The sequence below is a fragment of the Parasteatoda tepidariorum genome, chromosome 11 (assembly GCF_982258835.1).
Source record: "Parasteatoda tepidariorum strain Cologne lab strain chromosome 11, Ptep-v5.0, whole genome shotgun sequence".
Classification (NCBI taxonomy): domain Eukaryota; kingdom Metazoa; phylum Arthropoda; class Arachnida; order Araneae; family Theridiidae; genus Parasteatoda; species Parasteatoda tepidariorum.
The window spans coordinates 9,509,194-9,533,936 of NC_141765.1; the positions used below are offsets into that span (position 1 = coordinate 9,509,194).

At 33.1% G+C, this 24,743-nt stretch overlaps 1 protein-coding gene across 3 annotated transcripts in view; it reads right to left on the minus strand.

The window, feature by feature from the left end:
- Positions 1-24,743, minus strand: part of LOC107449249 (transmembrane protein adipocyte-associated 1) — a 74,928-nt gene that overhangs the window by 40,332 nt on the left and 9,853 nt on the right. For all 3 annotated transcript variants that reach the window (XM_016064731.5, XM_043055206.3, XM_016064732.4), the window contains 2 exons: positions 23,405-23,537; positions 9,459-9,548 (listed from right to left, as the gene is read on the minus strand). In XM_016064731.5, the coding sequence (XP_015920217.1) occupies positions 9,459-9,548; positions 23,405-23,537 (223 nt within the window). The remainder of the gene's footprint in view (positions 1-9,458; positions 9,549-23,404; positions 23,538-24,743) is intronic.

The window sequence follows — 24,743 nt, forward strand, 5'->3', positions numbered from 1 at the left end:
TTGCTTAAGAAGTGCGTTTAGTCAACAAAATATCATGAAGTTTCAAGTAGTTATATGTTTTTTTTTTCAAAATTGTAAGCTTAAAGAAGGTTATAATCAAAAATATTTATTTGTACACATCTATCAAACTTATGTATTTCATATATACCTATATGCGGTGGAAAGTCCCATATCCGGAATCGTTGGGACTTCGGAAAGTCCTGAGTAGGTCTTTAAGCTAAACAAACATCCTCATTCAATAATAAATAATAAATAAATGATAATTAACGTCTATTTCAATCAACAATGTATAAATTTACACGGTTTGCATGGTTGCGCTATTTCCACAGCTTTTGCTATAGCTTTCCACATAGTTTTAAAAATCTCGATATTTTAATATTGTTGAAATGGATGCAGAGTTATTCAAGCCCAGTGTTGAAGAAGCAATAAAGACGTTCTTGTAGCAATAGAATAATAATTTATTTTGAATAAATATGATGATGATTATCTTACAAATGGATATGGAGGCAAAGCAATACAGATGTGCTGAAGCGCAGGGGTCAACTAAGAAATGTTATAACATCTCAGTAGAAATAAACAAGCTGGGATACCGCCGCTTGACAAAAATAAATAATACAGTCAAAACCCACTATAGTGAACTCCCGGATATAGTGAACGAAATGTTCAGTCCCGTGCTTTGCTATACATGTATAATGCTATTTTTTGTGGATATAGTGAACCAAAAAAGTGAGGAAGTTGGATATAATGAACTTTTTTCTGTCTTCAACTGATTTTTTTCTTCTTCATTTTTTTGCAATAATTTTTAAATTTTTACTTTAAAATAAATACATATCCCGATTTTTGAAACCATCCATAGAGGGGAATTTAGCGATAAGCTTATTTTATCTCACTTTCCCATCTAAACAAACCAAGCAGATATTTCTAACCCACGCAGATAATGCACCTGTAAGGTGTCAGTGGGATTAATATGCATTTTCTGTCAGAGGGAATGAGTATATTATTCATTATTGGTCAAAGGGTTGGACACTAATATATGTTGATAAGGCCCTCATTTCAACTCCTTTTTGCTCTCAGTTCAGTTAAAAAAAGCCTGTAAACAAGTGTCTCAAATTTAACTATGGCGAGCAGTAAACGTAAAACATTCTCCACTGATGATAAAATGGGCATAATCAGACAAATTGAAAATGAATGCAATCAAGGTGATATTTGCAGGGAATATAAACTATATAAATCTGAAGTTTGTAGCATATGGAAAAATAGGCAATTAATTATTTCTACTCATGAAAAAAATTTAGATGGCAGAAAAAAGTTGAGAAAAGCAGATCACAAGGATGTTGAAGAAGCATTACTAAAGTGCTTCAGCATTCAAAGAAGCCGCAATCTTCCAGTATCTGGACAAATGTCGATAAATTTGCTAAGCGATTTTATGAGACTACTTTTAGGTGCTCGAATGGCAGGTTAGACAGGTTTAAAAAGCGGAATAACAGAAACTCAGGAAAAATTATCTGAGAGTCAGGAAATGCTTCCATATCTGATGTTGAGGATTGCTCATCAGCTAAAGAATACTAATTTTCTTTTTGTAAGCAAGATGAAGAGTAATGAAAAATAACACATTTTTTGCTACTACACAGGCCCATCCTCACCCCCCCCCCCAGCGATATCATCCAGTCGGCAAATTCAGGTTGATAATTGGCCCTTTTTTTTTCTTTTTACAAGTCAAAATCCCGACTTTGCCAAAATTCTTTCATTGTCGGATATTTCATTGGTGATGAGATTTAAACGGATTTCAATGTTATCTGAGTTTCGTCCGTTTCGGGATCCCAGACCCGACTCGGCAAATCATGTTATGAAATGTGTTTTTAAATCTAGTTTTTTTTCTCCTCCAAGAGTAACCATTTATGATAATTCAAAGCAAGATGACTGATAATACAATCCAAAATCCTGACTTTGCCGAAATTCTTTGATTATCGGATATTTCATCGGCGTTGAGATTTCAACGGATTTCAATGTTATCTGAGTTTCTTCCGCTTCGGGATCCCAGACCCGACTCGGCGAATCTTGTTATGAATTGTGTTCCTAAATTTAGTTTTTTTTTTCTCCTCCAAGAGTAACCATTTATGATAATTCAAAGCAAGATGACCGATAATACAAGCCAAAATCCCGACGTTGCCGAAATTCATTTGTTATCGGATATTTCATCGGTGATGAGATTTAAATGGATTTCAATGTTATCTGAGTTTCGTCCGTTTTGGGATCCCAGACCCGACTCGGCAAATCTTGTTATGAAATGTGTTTTTAAATCTAGTTTTTTTTTCTCCTCCAAGAGTAACCATTTATGATAACTCAAAGCAAGATGACCGATAATACAAGCCAAAATCCCGACGTTGCCGAAATTCATTTGTTATCGGATATTTCATCGGTGATGAGATTTAAATGGATTTCAATGTTATCTGAGTTTCGTCCGTTTTGGGATCCCAGACCCGACTCGGCAAATCTTGTTATGAAATGTGTTTTTAAATCTAGTTTTTTTTTCTCCTCCAAGAGTAACCATTTATGATAACTCAAAGCAAGATGACCGATAATACAAGCCAAAATCCCGACTTTGCCGAAATTCTTTTACTATCGGATATTTCATCGGTGATGAGATTTAAACGGATTTCAATGTTATCTGAGTTTCGTCCGTTTCGGGATCCCAGACCCGACTTTGCAAATCTTGTTATGAAATGTGTTTTTAAATCTAGTTTTTTTTTCTCCTCCAAGAGTAACCATTTATGATAATTCAAAGCAATCTCGAAAACCATTTCTCTTGTATTATTGTTTCAACGACACATTCTTAAATTTAAAAAAATTTCAGTGACCTTAATTTTTAGTTAGCTAATAATGTATCATAAAATTCAGATATTAATTATCTGAATTATATTATTATATTAACTCCTTATTAGAGGTTTAAGTAATTTTTTTAAAGGAAGTGATGAACTTACATGAGTCTTTTTTAAAGAATTAATACATTTTAAATGAAATAATCGCACCGGTGATGCAACCTTTTTTTTTAATATTTTTACCTACAAAATATTGGGGAAGAATTACAAATAAGAGTAACTTTATTGTTCAAAATATCTTATTTAAATTGTTAAATTCTGTTTAAAAAACACAAATTATTAAATAATTTATATTTTCAATTAGTAAAAGCTATTTTTCTACTATGAAGAATTTTACTAAATCCAAAGGACTTTAAACATTAAAAAAAAAAAAAAAAAACATTTAATTTGTTAACTACCCTTCAGTTCATAACTTTTAAAATTCTATGATGGTTGGATTATTATTTGAGTTAAAAATGTTTTAACCTAAAATAAATTGTTCAGGGACCAATTCATATCTTTAGAACAATTAATCACCACAACAAAATTTGATATTCTCTATGGAGAATAGTAAACATATATGTGATCCTCAATTCACCTTCATAAAAATTTCTGTTCTGAAAATAAAATATTATATTTTGCTTTTAATATTCTTTTTCAAGAATCCTAAGAATTCTGAAACATTAAATTGAGTTACACTCAATCGAATCGAAACTTCAATCATTTCACACAATTTGTGGATGGTTGCCGAGTTCAAAGTTTTAAATGTTGTAATTTTGGATTCATTATTAATTCTTGGATTCCGAGTATTCACAGAAAAGTGGCAATTTTCTTTGATCAAGCCGTTACAGCACTATGAAAAGGAGCAAAAAAAAGATGGTGCTGCGAATCCGATCTTGTGAAGCAGCAGACAAAACCCCGGATATTTCTGTCAACTTGAAAAATCGAGGGTGTTTTAAAAGTGGTTAGCTAGAAATGCCCTAAGCTATATTTTCTCAAGTTTTCTCTTACTCTTTCTAAGAATAAAGACAATATCTTTGTCCACGTCGTTAGGGAGGGGAAGGACGGGGCTCAATGCACATGCAGCTGTGGTACCAATTACTTCACTGACCTGTCTTTAACTGTCTAGTACAGGTACTTAGTTGCTCAAAGCGTATTTTATAAATCCATATTATTATTGAATAAAATAGAAAATCCGCTCACAAGCCAACGATCATCCAATCTACTGCAGCTTCTTAAGTTTTGAATTAAGTATAATTTTTTTTTTATGAATACACATTTATTATTTGCAGTCTAATTGTTTAAATATTAAGTTTAATTAAATTGCGTTAAATGTGTTATTATTTTTCAATTAAATTATTTCCTCAATTACTGCTTAAAAATTTAAGTATAAGTATAATATAGTTTTAAATATATGTATATATGGGTAAAAATTTATTTTCATGAAGCGGATAAAACTATTTTTTAATCTCTTTAGTGCAGTAAAATGATTAAAAGATAGAAAAAGAGCAATTAAAAATTTTATGTTATTTATATTCATTAATAGGAGCTAGGGATAGAAGAAGATAAATCACATTTGAATTCCGAAAATTGAAATTCCTTTTCCGTTTTTTACTTTTTACTAAGCTTTTTATTTTGAGTTTGAAATAGTACTTTTTATTTTTAAATATTTTTCAATTGAAATTATTTTTTATAGATTTTATTTAATTGAAATTTCAAACATCAAATTCTATATTTGTTTGTACGCTTGGTTTTTATAAGTCCAAACTGCAATCCTTTATGAACAAAAATGTACTAATGCTTATTTTATTGAAAATGTAAGGTGTTTAAAAATAGAAAAGTTTCAGTTTTTTTTAATAAATAATTCTTTTTAGCTATTTTGTTGTATTTCTTATGTATTTAATGTTTTTATATTATCTTTTTGACTTAAGTTAACAGTTTTTCATCTGTTTAAGTTAATTATTAGTAAAAAAAACTTAATAATTTTGTAATTATGTAAAAATTCAATTCACAGTTTTATAATAAAAATGCAGAATAATCATTTTAGCATAAATGCTTTCATAAGTTTTTATAGTTAAATAGATTAGTGTTAACTGCACCAATGACAGTTGCGACAAATGAAGGAATTTTTAGCAAGATGAAATTGATTAAAAAGATTCTAGGAAAAAAAGGTACCGGAAAAAAAGGTACGGAAAAAAAGGACCCGGAAAAAAAGGTACCTGGAAAAAAAGGTCCCGGAAAGAATCGTCCCCGGAAAAAAAGGTACGGAAAGAATGGTCCCCGGAAAAAAAGGTCCCGGTAAAAAAAGTACCTGTGTAGGGAAAATTCTGTAGGGGAAAATATTTGAAATGAGAAGATTAGATTGAAGCGCTTTTTGCTGTTCCGTGCATGAAATACCGCGACTCTAATTAAAAAAGGACCAATACTTTCACCTCCAATCACGAATAAATATCCAACACATAAATTCTCCCAACTTCCCCGATTGGCTACTTTAAGCCTCACATTAGCAACTTCTTCACAAAATATAATTTAAAATAGAAAATAACACATTTTTCACTTAAAAAAATTACAAAAAAAAAGTAAAACATTATTGAAAGATTTAAATAGTATCTTCCCGCTTTAAAAAATAATCAAAGAAGAATAAATAAATGAAATAAAATTTTAAAAAAAAAAGCGTAATGCAACCAGCCTAAGTCCCCCCCCCTAACCCTTCTCCTTACCTCAATGATCTAATCTGAATTATTACAGATAAAAAGAATATTCATTGAAACAGCGAGAAGCATTCATGCTGCCCAGAAAGCGAGAGGGGAAATATCCCTACAGATTTTCCCTATGGAGGTACCTTTTTTACCGGGACCTTTTTTTCCAGGGACCTTTTTTACTGGGACCTTTTTTCCGTACCTTTTTTTCCAGAACCTTTTTTCCCGTCTACCGATTAAAAACTATCTTCGAACAACAATGACCACTGAACGCCTAAATTCACTGCTTTTACTCAAAGCAGAAAAAGATATTGTTGACAATATTAAGCTTGATAAGTTGGCAGAATATTTTTCACTTTTAAAACAACGTCGAAGTAAATTTATGCAGCTAATATAATATAACGTAATTTTACTAATATCTTAATTTTTTATTATTTTTATGTCAATTTCTTCATTTATAATTTAAATGGCAAATATTTTCAATGTTTTTCTATATTTTTTTTCCTTATTTTTTTAAAAATGAAAGGACAATTTACTTTTGAATGAATTTTGTTTTGAATCAATATCTTATAGAAGACTGTATTTGTTGATCATGACTTACTTTCTTATCTTTAAACAGTTGCTCTAATTAGCTTATGGCAGTGTTTCTCAAACTTATGACTTTTGTGTACCCTTTCTAAATTTTTCATAACACTGTGTACCACTAATAAAAAAATGAATGTATTTTTTACTATAAAAAAATTTCATAAAAGTTAAAAATCGTAACTGGCTGTTCACACCACTAATTATTAACTGTTAACTCTGCCAAAAATAGCCAACAGAAAAGTACGTAATCGTAAATGTTCATGCCTAGCTCTGTTTTTAAATAAAAAATGAAATTTTCTTTTGTTGCAAGATATTTTGCATAAGAACACGTACCCCTCCTAAACTGTTCCCATACCCCTGGGGGTACGCGTACCACACTTTGGGAAACACTGGCTTATGGTAACAACGTTTAGATGAAACGAAAGATAAATTTTTAATTACTGAGTGATTTTTCAAAAAATAATTAAATATAGAGTAAAATGTATTTCAAAGCTGCATTAAAAAACATTTAAATCTACAACTTCATTTTTTAAAATTACTTCCACAAATAATTATTAATTACTATTACTGAAAACTTATTTTTTTTCTTTAATATTTTGTATCCATTTTAATAATATAATTAATAGAAATGTAAAAACTTTATTTCCTTTGTATTATTTTGAATAATTACCGGTACTATTTAGTTATCAATAATACCACATTTTTCACCTATGGCGGTTGCATTTTTAAGTGCTGTAAAAATTATTTCGATGAGTAGCATTATGTTTATAACTAGTCGAAATGATTTCAAAATAAACTTTGGAAGCTAAAGTTTGGTGGCGCATTATCTGTTTTGTTTTACCTTTGATTATCAAGCTTTAACCATATACAAATTGTATATATATATATATACAGTGGAGCATCGTTTATACGACGATCACTTATACGACGTTTACATTTATACGACGTTTTAGTGTGGTCCCAAATCATTCCTATTAATTTTAATGTAAAAATATATCGTTTATACGACGCACAGAATCGGTTATACGTCGGTTTTTAGATTTTGTTCACGTTTATTTAATTTTTTATTTTTTCTCGTGTATTTTAAAAAAAGGCGGCATTTGCCAACATGAATGATACAGAAAAGGGTGCCAACAAGAATGCTTGGATGACGACCGTAATTTTTACTAGATGACTGAAAAAACTAGACAATATTATGAAGAGGCAAAAACGAAAAACTTTGCTATTCATCGACTAATGTCCAGCGCACCCATCGATACTAATTATTTTGGAACATGTAAAAGCTCTCTTTTTTCCTGCAAATTGCACAAGTGCGCTTCAGCCATTAGATTTGGCCTCGATTAGAAATCTAAAATTGCATCATAGAAAGCAGTAAGCTCAACTCGCTATTCAAAGCATTGTAGAGACTAATAGCAAGAAAATATAATTAAAGGTAACATACATTCAAATTGCTCACTGCAATTTTTCTTCTTTGGTTATTTGTTTGTTTTGCTTTGTCTAATTTAGAAATTTATGCAAATCTACACGCTAAACATTAAAATTAACTGAAAACAGAGTTAGTTTCAGTTTTAGAAGTAAAAATCGATTATACGACGTTATCGTTTATACGACGTTTTTTGGTGGTCCCTTCGGCGTCGTATAAACGATGCTCCACTGTATATATATATATATATATATATATATATATATATATATATATATATATATATATATATATATATGACAGTCGGCAAAATAAGCTTCAACACCCCCCTCTCGAATCGGTTAGCGACGGGCCTGCTACTACATAATATTTTTCAGTCATTTATTTAAATAATGTGTAACTAAAGGGAGGAGTTTGGGCACCATTAGTTAAATTGCCTGCGTAATGGATATAGTGAACTCCTGGTTATAGTGAACCAAAATTTCGGCCCCTTGAAGGTTCACTATAGCGGGGTTTGCCAGTAATATGAACATCTGCAAGGACAACACATCTGCAGTATTTATACATAATATGGTTGCATCATGAACCGATTTGTAATATCCCAGGCATTGTGCATATCATTAACATAAAGGTACAGTAACAATCATTGTACATAATCAATGGTATAAAATCTACTCCTTAAAATAAATATTTAAAGAGTTATTCAAAAGGTATGTTACTCCTCTAGAGAAAGCAACAAACTTGAACTTAATTATGGTGAGTGAAGAAAAAGCGTTATAAACGGGAAGATCCGACTGATTGGTCCCACTATTTCCAATAAATATGTCATTGCAACACATTTCAAATTCCCAATCACGCATTTTAGTAAGTAATCATTTCTCAATCCACTTGCTCAGCAATGATTCCTGTTTTGTCGATCATTTTTTTGGTAGTTATTAAAATAGATTTTCACTTGGTTTTTAAAATTTCAGTGTTTTAATACGATATTATTTTGATCAGCAAACTTCGAATGAGGCATATTGCAATCACTTTTTGACAATTCACTAGCAATCCATTGTGGATTGCGAGGGATCACATTTTTGTTATTACAGTTTTTCATAGTTATTTTAATGCTACATTATCATACATGAGAAATTTTGAATTACGCATTAGTAGATTTACTTTTTGTTGCACTCGATTTGTGACAATTTTATTGTCCACAAGGTTGGTTTTATTGCTTGAATTTTCAATAGTTTGGGATTTCCACATAGTTTTTAAAATTTTGATTTAATTTTTAATACATAATTACGATCTGCAAATTCCGAGGCACGCTTTTGAACAATCGTTCTTATGACCTACTTCAGTTGTTAAATTTTATCTCACATTCGCAATTTTTTTAAAATGTAAAATTTTAACGTACTCTGAAATTGAGTGTGTGATTCTTGGTCATAATAATCTCTTTATGCAAGACATTAGAAAAAATACGCAATTTTTTTGAGCTGGAGTGAAATGCCGGAATTCACTTCCGTAATATCTATTCTTATTTTTTACTGAATAAAGATGCTTTGATGCTTGTTTACCTTAAAGATCTATTACCACAAAAAATCTATTTTTTGAACTTGCCGAAATTCTGACGATTCCGGATGTGGAACTTTTCACTGTATTATAAAATAAAATCAATTTTATTTTATTGTCATGTTTATGCTACTATAAAAAAGCAATGGAATGGAATGTTATAGTTTGCATAGTTTTTTTTATTGGTAAAAGCTTGAAAGATAAACGTTAAGCTCTGTCAGAACATTTTTATGGAAAATAAGAAAAACACTTAAAAACTGGATTTAATATAAGGAAAAAAAAAACCTGAATAAGAACTAATAAATTTTTCTTCGTTCAAAGTAATTATAATGAACTTACTTTGTCTGTGATTTCCCCAATTGGAATGGTTGCATTTACAGTCATAGCGACAATGCATCGTAAAACACTAATAGCAGCATTTAAAGCTACCTAAAAAAGAAAAGAAAAAAAAACATAAATACACAGCTATTTAAAAAATAAAATTGATAACTCAGAGCGAAGAAATTTTTATTATGTAAGCAAAATTATTTGTGAAAAGATCATTGTTCATAAGAATAAATGTAAAATCTAATGAAGTTTTATTTTATTTTACTAGTGATGACAAATAATGTTAAATAAATGAAATTTTTGACAAGCCAAATTCTGTCTCCTCTCCTTAGTTTTGTAATAGTTGTCATCAAAATAAAAGTGTAGATTCAAAGTAAAAGTCCAAAACAAGTGATTAACTCCTATGTCACACATTCAGAATAAACTCTAAGCAAGCCTAATATAATTTACAAATATTTAAATTAGTGTATTACAACATAATTCTACATGCAATAATAAGATACAGAAAAACCTCAGTTAAGCAGACACTCTTGGAACAGCAATAATTGTTCGCCAGCGAGAGTTGGTATACTGATAACGAAGGCTAATGCCACATAGGGACGTCAAAATGGGAAGTAGCTATGACCTCCCAAAGATTTTCACTATTCGGCAAATTTTGCTTGGCTAAGCGGCATATTCACAAAAATTAAATTTCTCTTATTTTATTTTGAAAACACAAGTGAAACTATTTAGTATTACACCTTTATTTGACTTTTTTACTAGAAAAAAAATTGAATTAAGTAATAATGAGAGTTCTTCAACGTTACATTGTGTTTATGTAACGTGTGTCGGATGTCAGATTATCTTTCTTTTCAATATTCATTGAGTTTTGCAGGTTACCTAATTATTTATCATTCAATTGGGGGAATAGTTGAAAATTATCTTCATCTTAGCTCTGAATAAATTTATTTCTCTTGTATTTAACCTATCAAATGGTTCATTATTTATCGACTAGAAAGAAAGTAAAGCAACAGCTCATTGTTGTCAGAGGGTTCGTGAAGGTTAAGTCTCTTCAATTTTGTGACCTACGGCCTGATTGTGGCAAAGTGGTCTGAAGGGCTTTAAGCGGTCCCTGGAGATCAAACCCCAATTCTTCAAAACAGTTTAGCGTCTTACTCACTGACCAATTGCAGGTCATTTACCAGATTAATTATGTATAAAATCTTTAAATTAGTAAATTGGTGGAATATTGCATATAGTGAAAATATTATCAATAAAATTATTTTTTATTGAAACAAATGAATTACATTCTTATTTATGATTCGATCAAATTAGGAAATCTTTCCCCTTCCAAAAATATAAGCTTGCGGTGCCCGATACCATAAATTATTTTTGAAATAATTGCAATGACGGAGTAATAACTCAATAATTTATAATGACTACTTACAATACAAAAAGAATTGATGAAGAAATTTGATTGATATACATCCCTTTGTTTTATATTTATCTTGTTGAAAAGAAAGCTGTGATAAAAGTTAGTTTTAAGCAACTGTGATTTATTATATATGGTACATTTAAAAATCACTAAGAGTTTTTATCCTAATTTTATTATTTTTCATAGATAAAAATGTCTCGATTTCTCAATATAAGTTTGAGCATCATGCAAATTTTTCACATTTGCTTCTTTATCAGAAAGCATGAATTTTTTCATTATCGCTTCCAATGTCATTATTTTCAAACATTTCAGCAATTTCATCCATATTTAAATCATTTTACAGTCACTAACACAACTTCACTGCTTGATAGAAAATGTGGTGATACCTCCTTGAAGGAAAAACTTCATATGATGCATAGAAAAAAGAACATCTAGGCTCCAGGCCCTATGGAGTTGTTGTATTGGCAATCAATCATATGTCAAGAGTATGAATAAATGTTTGATTTACATGAACACCAGGATGACTAGATTTCTTTTCTCTTTTTTCAATCCACTAATGTTAAATACAGGGGTCAAACTGATTAGAAGAACAAAGGAATTTTCAGTGGGGAAGAGGAATTAAGAACATTTAATGTGTCATTTCAATTTGTAGAGTCTCATAACCTATGTGGCCCAAATGAAAGGATAAAAAGATGATGCTGTCTGAAATATCTCACATGAGCAGTATCATTTCTCTCCTTTCTTTGCAAAGATGACAAAAGAATGGTTGATTCTTTAGAACTGAAATAACTTAAAAATATTTTTAGTTGTGGAAAACAATTTACATGCTTTAAAAAATGGTGGAAAGATGCATCTTGTGTTTGGAATTCCAGTTTGAAAAAATTGAAAATAACATTTTGAGGCATAAATGACTGTCCGCTTCTGGTAATGGGAATGTCTGCTTCGTGGAGAGGGTACATAATGGATTATATAGAGAAGATTAAATGAGAATTTAAAAATGTCTATGATGTGAGGCGTCCATTTTATAGGAGTGCCCATAACATGAGGTTTCACTGTTAAGTATGGGATATATGGGCGATTCCACTATTTAAAAATGTCATATTTTCAGACTTTAAAGTCATTTTACTCAGATGAAAAGAAAAAAAAGTCAAGCAGTTCAAATAATTTTTGCGCTTAAATAAGTCAATGTTACTTATACTAACAATCTTTAGAAACTGTCATTAGTTGAAAAATCTGGGTGTAATAGACATAACATAATACAGTGGAGCATCGTTTATACGACGTTTACATTTATACGACATTTTAGTGTGGTCCCAAATCATTCCTATTCATTTTAATGTAAAAATACACTGAAGAGCCAAAAAAACTGGTATACCTGCCTAATATCGTGTAGGGTACCCACGAGTATGCAGAAGTACCCCAACACGACGTGGCATGGATTCGATCAATGTGTGCAGTAGTGCTGGAGATAATTGACACCATGAATCCTGCAGGGTTGTCCATAAGTGGGAGTAAGAGGGGGTGAGGATATCTTCTGAACATCACGTTGGAAGGCATCCCAAATATGTTCAATAAAGTTCATGTCTGGGGATTTTGGTGGCCAGCGGCACTCTTCTGAATTTAGACACTTCCATTTTACATATTTGGGATGCCTACCAACGTGATGTTCAGAAGATATCCCCACCCCCTCTTACTCCCACTTATGGACAGCCCTGCACGATTCATGGTGTCAATTATCTCCAGCACTACTTCACACATTGATTGAATCCATGCCACGTCCTGTTGCAGCGCTTCTGCGTACTTGCGGGTACCCTACACGATATTAGGCAGGTATACCAGCTTTTTTGGCTCTTCAGCGTATATCGTTTATACGATGCACAGAATCGGTTATAGGTCGGTTTTTGGATTTTATTTTCCACGTTTATTTCATTTTTATTTTTTCTTGTGTAATTTAAGAACGGGCGGAATTTGCCGACATGAATGACACAGAAAAGGGCACGTGTAAATGCAGCATGTGACAACAATGCGAGGTGGTGGGGTGGAAGAACAAAGGTATAATGGATTGCACTGGGAGTGGACATTCCTTTTCTAAGAAGGTGATCAGATTCCCCAACCTGCTTTATTGTTACAGCTAGTAAAGGACATTCTTTCCTTATCAGTGCACTAGTGCTACAGATCGTTTTTTTTTTTTCATTCTTCGCTGTACATACTGTTTCGTCCACATCTTTTTTCAGACATGTCTCGAAAACGTAAGTCTATCTCGGTGAAAGAAGAAATTGAAATTTTGAAGGTATTCGATAAAGGTTTACCGGAAAGATCAAAAGCTGACTTGGCTAAAATGATGGGCATTCCAGTTTCTACCTTAAAAACTATTATTCATGATCGTCTGAAAATTGAGGAACATGCTAAAGCCTACGGATCTTCTTCATCAAAGAAAATGCGAGTGCAAGAGGGTAAATTTCCTGAAATGGAGAAGGTTTTGCTCCAATTTTTCAATCAGTGTCGTGCGTCAAATATTCCAGTAAGTGGTTCAATGTTGATGGAAAAAGCTAAAGAAATCGCCATGAAATTGAATCTCACAGATAGCTACTTTACAGCAGGATGGTTGCAGAAATTCAAAGCTCGGAACGGGATCACGTGTCAAGTTGTAAGAGGTGAATCAAGAAAGGTTCCTGCTGATTCTGTCGCAGAATGGCACGAAAATTTGCCAAGCATAATAAGTGAGTACCTACCTAAAGATATTTTTAATGCCGACGAGACGGGTCTTTTTTATCATCTAATGCCGAATCGGACACTAGCTTATAAAGGAGAAAAATGTAAGGAAGGAAAAAAGAGCAAAGATCGCCTTACTGTGCTGCTTTGTGCAAACTCTGATGGAAATGAAAAGAGTACTCCTTTATTGATAGGAAAATCAAAAAATCCCAGATGTCTAAAGAATATCAGAACGCTTTCACTGGATTATGAAGCAAATAAGAATGCTTGGATGACGACCGCAATTTTTACTAAATGGCTGAAAAAGCTAGACAATGTTATGAAGAGGCAAAAACGAAAAATTATGCTATTCATCGACCAATGTCCAGCTCACCCACCCGATACTAATTTTTTGGAAAATGTAAAAGTTCACTTTTTTCCTGCAAACTGCACAAGTGTGCTTCAGCCATTAGATTTGGGCGTGATTAAGAATCTAAAATTGCAGTTATAGAAAGCAGTTAGTTCAACTCGCTATTCAAAGCATTGCAGAGCCTAATCCCAAGAAAATAACTGTTCTCCAGGCAATGAATATGATTTCGTTGGCATGGTCTCAGGTAACAACCACAACAATAAAGAACTGTTTTAAAAAAGCCAGATTTGTCCATCGAACAACCGATAATAATGGGGGAGAGAACGTAAGCGATGATGATACAATAATCTATGATGATGATTGGAACTTGCTGGCAACAGACAACTTTTGATGAATACATGGATTGCAATGAAGATTAGTAACCTCAGCGATTTTCACTGTTGATGAGCTTATACAGAACACACAGTCCGAGCCAAATAGTGACAGCGAGGATGACGAGGAATGTCAACAAGTTGTTCCGCCTCCTTTTCAAGATAAAATGAATTCCATTGAAACACTAAGAACTTATTTTCTTTACCACAATACCAGCGAAAAAACTTTTCAGGACCTTGATTCATTGAACAGGTCATTAATTAAAGCTCAACGCCAATCACCACGTCAAACAACCGTAGATAATTTTTTCTGTAAACTTAATGTGAAATGATTAAAGTAAAAAAAAAAAAAACAAATTTGGAGCATCAAATAAATAAAGGTAACGTAAATTCAAATTGCTTACTGTAATTTTTCTTCTTTTTTTTTCTATGGCTATCTGTTTGTTTCGCTTTGTCCAATTTAGAAATTTATGTAAATCAACATATTAAAATTAACTGAAAACAGAGTTAGTTTCTAGTTTTGGAAGTTGAAATCGATTATACGACGTTTATCGGTGGTCCCTTCAGCGTCGTATAAACGATGCTCCAATGTTACGTCCATAACAGCTAATTTTTATAATTTCTTAAGTTTTATTACTATTGTAGTGGGTGTTAAGGACAGTAAGACTCATTTTTACAATTATTAGAACTGTCCATTTTTTTCCCACTGAGTTACATTTATAATTTCAGCCTGAGATAGAATGTAAATTACAGAAGATTAATTAATATAAGAATTCTACAAATTGAAGTTAAAGCACATATAATTATTTTCTCTAAGCTTTAAATGACCTTGTGATAAATTTAACTTCATTGTCTATGAAGTTAAAAAAAAAAGGTAAAATTATACTATTTAGGCACAAGATCTTGCATACTAATTTTTTAATAGCTATTCTAAAAATCTATATTTTTAGAATTGTAACTTCAAGTACAGAGAAAATCAAACAGAAAACTTGAGACTAACAGAAACTTAGAGTAAACATGAAAGTTTTCTGGAAATCAAAAATACCTTATCCGCATTACAGGCAGAATAAAAAATCAGAAATTAATCAAAATGGTTAAAAAAAATTTAAAAAATTAGAAAAACCAACATTGTCTAAAATAACACATATTTATTGCAAAAAAAAAAGAAGCCAAAACCAGCACTAAACGAAAAATAATAAAGTAAGTAAACTATCATTATGAATGAATATTTTATCTTACTAAGCACTTCCCAATTAAATGAAAGAGATACGTAATATTTCTTTAAAAAAAAGATTATATATATATTTTTATTATTTGTTTATAGAAGACATAAGGTTTTATTTTAAATATTGACAGAATAGTTAAAAGAGATTAAGAAAGATACCAGTGAAAGACTTTAAATGAGATATGAAACGTGAAATATCTTTGTGTTATATATCTTCTTTATCTAGCAATAACAAGCCTTGTTTAAGGTATTCATTTATGCTATAGTATTATTTTGATTTTTAGCTCTTGGAAAGATTGCTAGAAAAGTGACCACACAATTTTCAAGGATTTGAATTTGAAAGCTATTTTATTGCGATTTTAATACAGTGCCTGCCGTTTATTAAAACCATTTTTGTTCTATGCTCTTTTGATTTTATAAGCGGCTGATTATATTAAGAGGCGATTCAACATTTGGAAAGAAAAAAAAATCAAATTTTTACAATATATTCTAAATGCACACACTTTAAAAGCTGAAATAATGACAACATCAGTGCTTTATTTAAACTAATTTAATTATTTTAATTAAGTAAAACCCTACATAAGATTAAATTTACAAAAGTTTTGCAAAAAACCGATCAATAGTTACTTGAGATGCAGTATTGAAAATTAACTTTTCAACATCATTTGAGAGTTTATAGAAGTTTTTATAGTTTTCGATATTCCTCCTCTTTGTTCTAAAGCTTGCCGCAATACATTAAGTGCTTTTCTGACTTCCATTGAAGATGGCACTGATGAGTTTATTTCATCTTCTGGGTCTGATTTCTCCATTTCTTGATTGGAAATAACTTTGCAATTTTTGATGTCTGTAACAATTTCAGAATCAGACTTTTCTTCTGATGTTTGCAGGTTATCGTCAATAGCTACGTAAAAATTCTCGTCCATTTCATTTTCTTCATTGCTGAGCATTTCTTCGAAACAGTTATCAGCCCCATCTCCATTGAAGCTTCACGTTGACTACATTTAGGAAGCTTATCATAGTTTGGCAACACTTCGAATTTATCTTTAAGACTCAAATCCTTCCTTTTCGGCATGCTGATAAAAGTTAACACCAAACGAACTTAAAAATTATATGTGCTCTAACTATAATTTACTCAAACGGCTTAAATAATATAGAACATGAGCACAGACAGTTTTTGGAAATCTATTCATGTTCTCTGTTAAGATAGATAACAAAAGAAACTTCCCTCCCTTCTATGGCTCATTCAATAAAAAGTAAGATAAGAATTCGACCCCCTGTTGAGTGAGAAAGGTTTCTCCAAACTTCATTCAAGTCAAGGAATTAACATTGATAAATTGATTTCCATGAACTCGCCGCCTACCACCCACATTTTCCCTTAGTTCTTACACTATGTATTGTATATCACAGGAAAGTGCTAACCACACCTGTTTCACAGGTTTGTGAGTAACTGTTGCTTCTTCTAAAAAAATCTTTAAACTTTGAAAAAATAAAATTTTATAAATAAGAACAAAAAAAGCTGAAATATTGCACTTTTGATTTATTATGTAGTCAAAATTTTGATTTCAAAAAACAGCGGCATTGATTTTATTAAAGGATGTTTTTAACATGTATTAATATTGCTACGATTCGGTTCTTGCCCATTTGATTTTATAAAGCGGCTGATTTTATTATCCGGTGATTTTATTAGCGGTGGGCACTGTATTAGAAAGGATAGTGATTTAGCAAATTAGCGGGAAAAAGAATGTTTCATAAATCTTTACCTGACTCGGTTGTTGTATGGACTTGGAACTATAAAATTAAAGGTGGAACGTTTAGACATCTCACAAATCAGTTAGAATTTGTCACAATTTACTGGAATCGGAGATGAACTTAGAATATTGAATTATACATCGAAAACATTGAAACACTCCACACACAGGAATCGATACACATACACTATTTATTTTCTCAAGCTCAATGAATAATTAATTAGGATGCGCATAGCGCCATCTGTGGACTGTAGTATTAAACATACCGCCCCCCTTGAAACACGGAGGGGTTTCAAAATTAATGAATTTAGTTAAACAATAATTAAGTAATCGCCAACGGTCGCAGTGACGGATGTCGCCTGGAATCGTAGGTTGTGGAATAGCTGTTAATGCCTTTCCTATCAGGAAATGTCCTGGTGTCAGAACAGACGGATCATCTGGACTGCTAGATAATGCACATAGTGGTCTTGAGTTAAGGCATGCCTCGATTTGGCATGACAGCGTGGCCAGTTCTTCGAAGGTGAGACTAGCATCTCCAACAACTCTTTTCAAATGAAATTTGAACGATTTCACTGTAGCCTCCCAAATGCCTCCGAAGTGGGGAGCAGATGGAGGATTGAAGTGAAAGGTGATGTTGTCTGTTACCAGGAATTGTTGAAGGGCATCTTCCTTCATCAACTGCCGGAACTCCTTTTTGAGCTCTCTGCTAGCTCCGTAGAAATTGGTTCCCTGATCGCAGAAGATATCTGAAGGTCTACCTCTGCGTGCCACAAATCTTTTTACACAAGCAATAAATGCCTTTGAGGTTAAGTCGCTGACGACTTCAAGGTGAACTGCCTTCGTTGCGAGGCAGACGAAGACGCATATGTAGCACTTAGTATTGCGGCTGCCTCTTCCCTTGGAGCTCCGTATTAAGAATGGGCCGGCGAAGTCAAGACCAGTTCGTTGGAAAATAGAAGAGGGACAAACTCTGGACTCTGGAAGATCTCCCATGATTTGCTCGGCGAGCCTTGGACGATTTCTGAAGCATGGGATACATTTTCTCACCACTCTCCTAACTGCATCTCTGACTGAAAGAATCCAAAATTTCTCTCTGAGAGTTGCTAGGAGAAGTTTCGGTCCGGCATGAAGAAGTTTCAAGTGATAATCCATGATAAGTAAGTTCACAACATGGTCGGTTTTAGGAAGCAGGATGGGATGCTTCCTTGATTCTGGAAGCATTGAATTTTTCAGTCTACCACCGACACGAATTATTCCGGAATCATCGAAGAACGGAGTCAAGGGAATAAGCTTGTTATTCGAAGGAAGTTGCTTGCCTGTTGAAAGATAGGAGACTTCCGTCGGAAAATGATCTTGTTGGATGAATTTGACAATTCTCTTCTCGGCTTCATTCAATTCTGCCGTTGTTAAGAAGGATTTGTTTCTTTTATCTGCAGAGACAGAACAGTTCTTTATGAATCTAAAACAATAGGCACATACTCTTTTCAGTTTGTTCCAAGACGAGAATTTTTGAAAAAACTCTGCCTTGAAAGTAGCATCAACTACATTCAACATTACCAGCTTGGTTATTTTGGCTTCGGCAGTCATGTTTTCTTTTAATTGTGGATCATCTTCAAACCTTCCATTAGGAAAAGTAGAACTATTTAACCAATCAGGTCCGTTGAACCACAAGTTGCACTTTTCTAGTTTAGTTGGTGGTATCCCTCTCGTTCCACAATCAGCTGGATTCTCCAAACCGCTCACAAAGTTCCAGTGCACGTTAGGAGTCAGCTCTTGAATTCGTGCTACTCGATTAGCTACGAACGGTTGCCATCTTCTTGGTTCGGACTTCAACCATGCCAGTGTGATCTTGGAATCAGACCATGCAAATGTCTCAGAGATTGGCACAGTTAGTGTTGGCAAGGTAGCTTGTAACAAATTGGCCAGAAGTAAGGCAGAACAGAGTTCCAGTCGAGGTAGAGACTGTGGTTTTACTGGAGAGACACGTGTCTTGGAAGTTAGCAGTCTAGATGTCACGGCTTGGTTTGTATCTTTGGAACGAATGTATATAGCAGCACAGTAGGCCTTTTCTGAAGAATCACAGAATCCGTGTACTTGTACGTCGGTAGCCTGTGGAATGAGGATATAGCGTGGAATCTTGATATTTGTAAGTAGAGGAAGCTGTTTCTGGAATACTCTCCATTGACTTGCCAAAGAGTCTGGTAGCTCCTCATCCCAGCCTAGATGATGACTCCAAAGCTCTTGGAGAAAGATTTTGGAAGTGATAACTGTAGGTGCCAACCAGCCCAAGGGGTCAAAGATTTTTGCGACTTCGGAAAGTACCTTGCGTTTAGTCCATACGTCGCTCTCATTGACGGTGATGGTAAAGGTGAAAGTGTCAACATCTGGAAGCCAAGCTATTCCCAGAATCTTGACCGGTTGGTCGTCGTTGATCATGTGTTTGGAATCAACGGTCTTTAACTCTTCCGAAATGTTTGCTAGTACGTCAGGATCATTTGACACCCATTTGCGTAGAGAAAATCTTCCTCTCTTCATCATCTCCTGCAGTTCGGACACCAGTTGAATGGCTCCCTCCTTTGTTGCACTCCCGCTCAGCAAATCATCAACGTAAAAATGACAAAGGGGGGCTCTTGAAGCGTTTGGATAATTTTCTTGTTCGTCTATGGCAAGCTGTCGTAAGGTTCTCGTGGAGAGGAATGGTGCTGAGGACTTACCGTACGTAACGGTAATAAGACGATACTCCTTTATTTGTTCGGTTGGAGAATCCCTCCAAAGAATTCTTTGCCAGTCTACGTCTTCCTCATGAACTTTAATCTGGCGGAACATCTTTTCAACATCAGCGCAAATGGCTACACTGAAAAGTCGAAACTGGATGAGAATAGGGAAAAGTTCTGGTTGCACTCTTGGACCAACCAGGAGCAGATCGTTGAGAGAGTGTCCGGATGAAGTTTTACTGGAAGCATCAAAAACTACACGAAGCTTTGTTGTGCAGCTAGTGTCTCTGACAACTCCATGGTGAGGAAGGTATGAACTTTCGATTTTATTAATGTCAGAGTCCGGAACCAGTTCCATGTGATTTAAATCACGGTATTCCTTCATAAATTTTCGATAGAGGTTGTATTTCTCAGGATTAGAAATGAGATGGCGTTCCACGCTGATTAGCCTACGAATTGCATTTTGTTTTGAATTACCTAACCGCGTGGGAGAAGTGTGAAAAGGCAACCTTACTGTGTATCTGCCATTCTCATCCCTAGAATGTGTCTTTACGAAATGATCTTCACAAGCCTCTTCTAAAGAAGTTAAGGGTTTGACGCATGGTACAGAATCTAATTCCCAGAATTTATTGATTAGAAGATCCGATTCTAACTGAATATAATTGACATGTAGAGAATTTTGACCACCAGAATTTGCCTTACCACCAATTATCCAACCCAGTTCTGAACGAATGGCAAATGGCTTATCCTTACCTAACGATAATGTTTGACCCTTTAGCAATGGCAAAGTAAGGTCAACACCAAGGAGTACATCAATCGGAGCACTCTTGTAAAATGCTGGATCAGCCAGAGAAATATCCCCAAATAATTCGCGCATTGAGGAATCTAAGTCGTGATGTGGAATCATGCCTACAATTTTGTTAATCACATAGACGGATGCATGAAAGGAATTTTGAGATGAAAAATGTGAAGTGAATTGAATCTCAGCAACCCCATTTGTACGCGTATTGGATGCGCCTAAGCACGAGATGCGAACATTGGCCTTTTCCTTTTGCAAGCCCAATTTCTCAATACACTCATTTGTAATAAGCGAAGCCTGGCTACCGCTGTCCAGAAGACATCTAAAGGTCTGATAGTTACCCCAAATATCTCTCACCTGAATCAGAGCAGTGCAGAGGAGAGTTTGAACGTCTGGCCCCACACCCGAAATACACGATGTAACATCTACCACTCTAGAATTATCACTTAATTGACTAGTACTTGGAATAAGGGCAGGCGAAAACACAGGAGCGTTGATAGAAAGTTCACTAGAATTTGACTTATTTATAGCACCCTGTTTTCCCCTATCGCTAACATTTTCGATATGAAGTAAAGAGTGGTGGGGTTTTTTGCACCTTTTACATCTAAACTTGCTGTTGCAAGTTTTCACACTGTGAAATCGAGTTAAACAGTTAAAACAAACATTATTCGATTTAACGAAATCTAAACGACCTTGAACGGATAATTTTAAGAACGTATCACATTTCGACAATGTATGATCTCCATTACACAGAGGACATTGTAACTGGGCGTTGGACGCGACCAGAGTCACCTTTCTTTGAATGTTTCTCTTAGTAGTTGAACTCGGGATAGATCTAGCTTGTGTTGCAAGGAATTGCAACAGTTCGTCCAACTTCGGAATGACATCAGTTTGAAAGGTTCTCTCGAACCAAGTTCTTGAATTTGCATCAAGCTTGAACAATATCATGTGCATTAAAAGGGTATCTGTAGTTGGATCAACCTTGTATTCCAAGGACTCCAACATTCTTACGAATTCCTTAGTGGAATCTATCAAATTTAAAATTTGTGTGGATGATTCTCCACTCAAGGGCGTTATATTGATAAACTTTTTCATTAAGGAGGACATAATTTCTCTTTTGTTAAAGTATCTATCTTTTAGCAATTTCCAAGCGATTTCGAAATTATCATTGGTAATGGATAAAGAATTCACGATTTTTAAGGCATCTGATTTTAAACTCCCCTTTAAATATTGCAATTTTTGCGCTCCCGTCAAATTTTGATTGTTTGAGACTGCAGCTTCAAAAAGATCGGAAAAGGCAAGCCACTCCTCATTTGCACCAGAAAATGTAGGTAAAGATAACGTAGGAAGTTTCACTTCAGCAAACTGAGATGAGACAGAAGCCTGGCCTGAACCTTGGTTTTTAACCTCAAAACTGGAATTCACTACGGGAGGCAAAAGCCGGGTGTCGATATCGACAAGTACTGACTCTAACGCATCTAAAATGTCGTCTTTTTCCGTAGAATAAGTTTCCTCATCCTTTTCCTCGCAAATACTTATAATAGAATCTAAAATATCTTTTGCCTCAGTTCTAAATTCCAAAAATCTATTTTTCCGAGCCAATAAACCCGCATTGTTTAAATTCCCAATTTCCTCTTCTGTTTTCTCTTGCAATTTAGTAATCGATGATTTAATACTCTTTTTTTTCTTTAACAAGGCTTCCATATCCATTAGAATATATCAGAATAAGAAAAATAATTTATTATATCAAAAACCACAGAACAGAGCTGTTTACAAAAGTCTAACTGTCTAGCCCAAACAAAAATGATTCCACTGACGCCTGTGAACGTGAACGGGGGAGAATCCGAAATTGCAAAAAGAATTACAGCGGTATAAAACGAAACAGTAATAAAGAAAACAATATTAAAAGGGAAGGGGAAAACGAAAGTTTGTTTTGTAAATTATATTACAGGAATGACAATGGCAGAATACATCAGTAATTTAGCACATAAGTAATTAATCAATCAAATAAGTAAATAAGCACATTTAAGCAGATTAAACCCTTTTGAATACACTTGAATTTGAAATATTACACTACGAACATTTCTTTCGTTTTAAGCTTAGCATGTATGAATAAACTTCGAATGTTACTTTTTTATTGAATTAAGACAATATTTTAGAAAAATTTTTTGCCGAAACAACAACAAGTCAGGAATTTTGAATTAGAATATTTCAGCTGGGTTCCGGCGAGACTTGACCAAATGATTTAGCAAATTAGCGGGAAAAAGAATGTTTCATAAATCTTTACCTGACTCGGTTGTTGTATGGACTTGGAACTATAAAATTAAAGGTGGAACGTTTAGACATCTCACAAATCAGTTAGAATTTGTCACAATTTACTGGAATTGGAGATGAACTTAGAATATTGAATTATACATCGAAAACATTGAAACACTCCACACACAGGAATCGATACACATACACTATTTATTTTCTCAAGCTCAATGAATAATTAATTAGGATGCGCATAGCGCCATCTGTGGACTGTAGTATTAAACAGATAGTGTCTTCGAAATGCCCTAAATTAACCATCAGAAAGATTCAATAGTTTAACAATAACACAATAGCTATAATAAGAAGGTATTACCAAAATATAGAATGTAGAAAATATTGGACTGTTGGTAGCTCGCAGTTTCAATCTTGCTTTGTTACATCTGACAAGCATAAACACCAAAAAAAGAATATTTGGAATAAGAATTGAAAGATCCCAGATGCGTATCCTACAAAAAATAATAAATGAATGTTAATTACAAAATAATTTTTTATTCATTATAACTGAATAAAAAGACTTTTGCACTACATTTTAACTTTAAGTAACCTATATGAGTATCAAGTAGCTTATATATATATAAATCAATATTGTATAAAAAAAAGTGATCATTTCATGATATGAATAATTATTTAAGTGTTAAATGCAACATCTTAATATCTTCATATATATAAAATATCAAAAATTATAATTATTTGGAAATGCAAAAGAGTGATTAAAAAAAAATAGTAATGAAAAGTCTTTATTACATTACAGCACAGATTTTTAAAACTGAATTCAAAAATAAACTGCAATTCTATAAACAAATTGTGCTTTTATCTGAAACCTTGTACATTTTGTTCACAAAAGGCTGCTTTTAAAGTCTATAACCCATAATTTAAATATAGCTGCAGAAATTTAGTTCTATTTTCTTTTCATTTTAATGTAATCAAACAAGTGTTACAGTATCTTTTCACTTCTAAATCAAAAATATTTTATCTGCAATTAATCAACCATGATAAAAAATGTGAAGAATGACAAAACTCCTTAGAATCTGATCTTGTAAGGAGTTATCAACTTTCTAAGGAAAAAAAAATTTTTTTTGAAATATGGATTACTTTATATTATTAATAATCAAGAGAGGATACTGCACTGTGATGCAAAAATCAGCTAGATGCTCTCCATATTGTCATCTGACATCTGTCACACGACACACATGTTTATTAGATTTATAACAACCATTGATGTCTCTGGTATCCAATTTTTAGGAGGATGGAATTAAAATTAACAGTATAAGTAGTTCACACAATTTTACTCAGGAGAAAAAAAATTTATAAATAAATTTTTAAAAAAAGGAAAAAAGTTTCTTCTATCTGCCTAATGTCCATGAAATAAATATATATATTTTTTAATTCCTTAGCTAGTTCTTAACCTAATTGATAGCGATTTATGATTTTGTTTTTTTGGTTAATTTTTTTATCTGAAATATTAAGGAGGACATTTTGAGATTTCAAATTATTGAGGGGAACATATACTCATCTTCATCAATGCACAAACCACATTCATGGAAATCATACATTCATTTAAAAATCTTTGTGAACTTCTTTCTTCAAAGGAAGCTCAAATTTATCAATCATACTTCACTCGTATTATCCAGTTAAAATTTTACCTTTTTGTA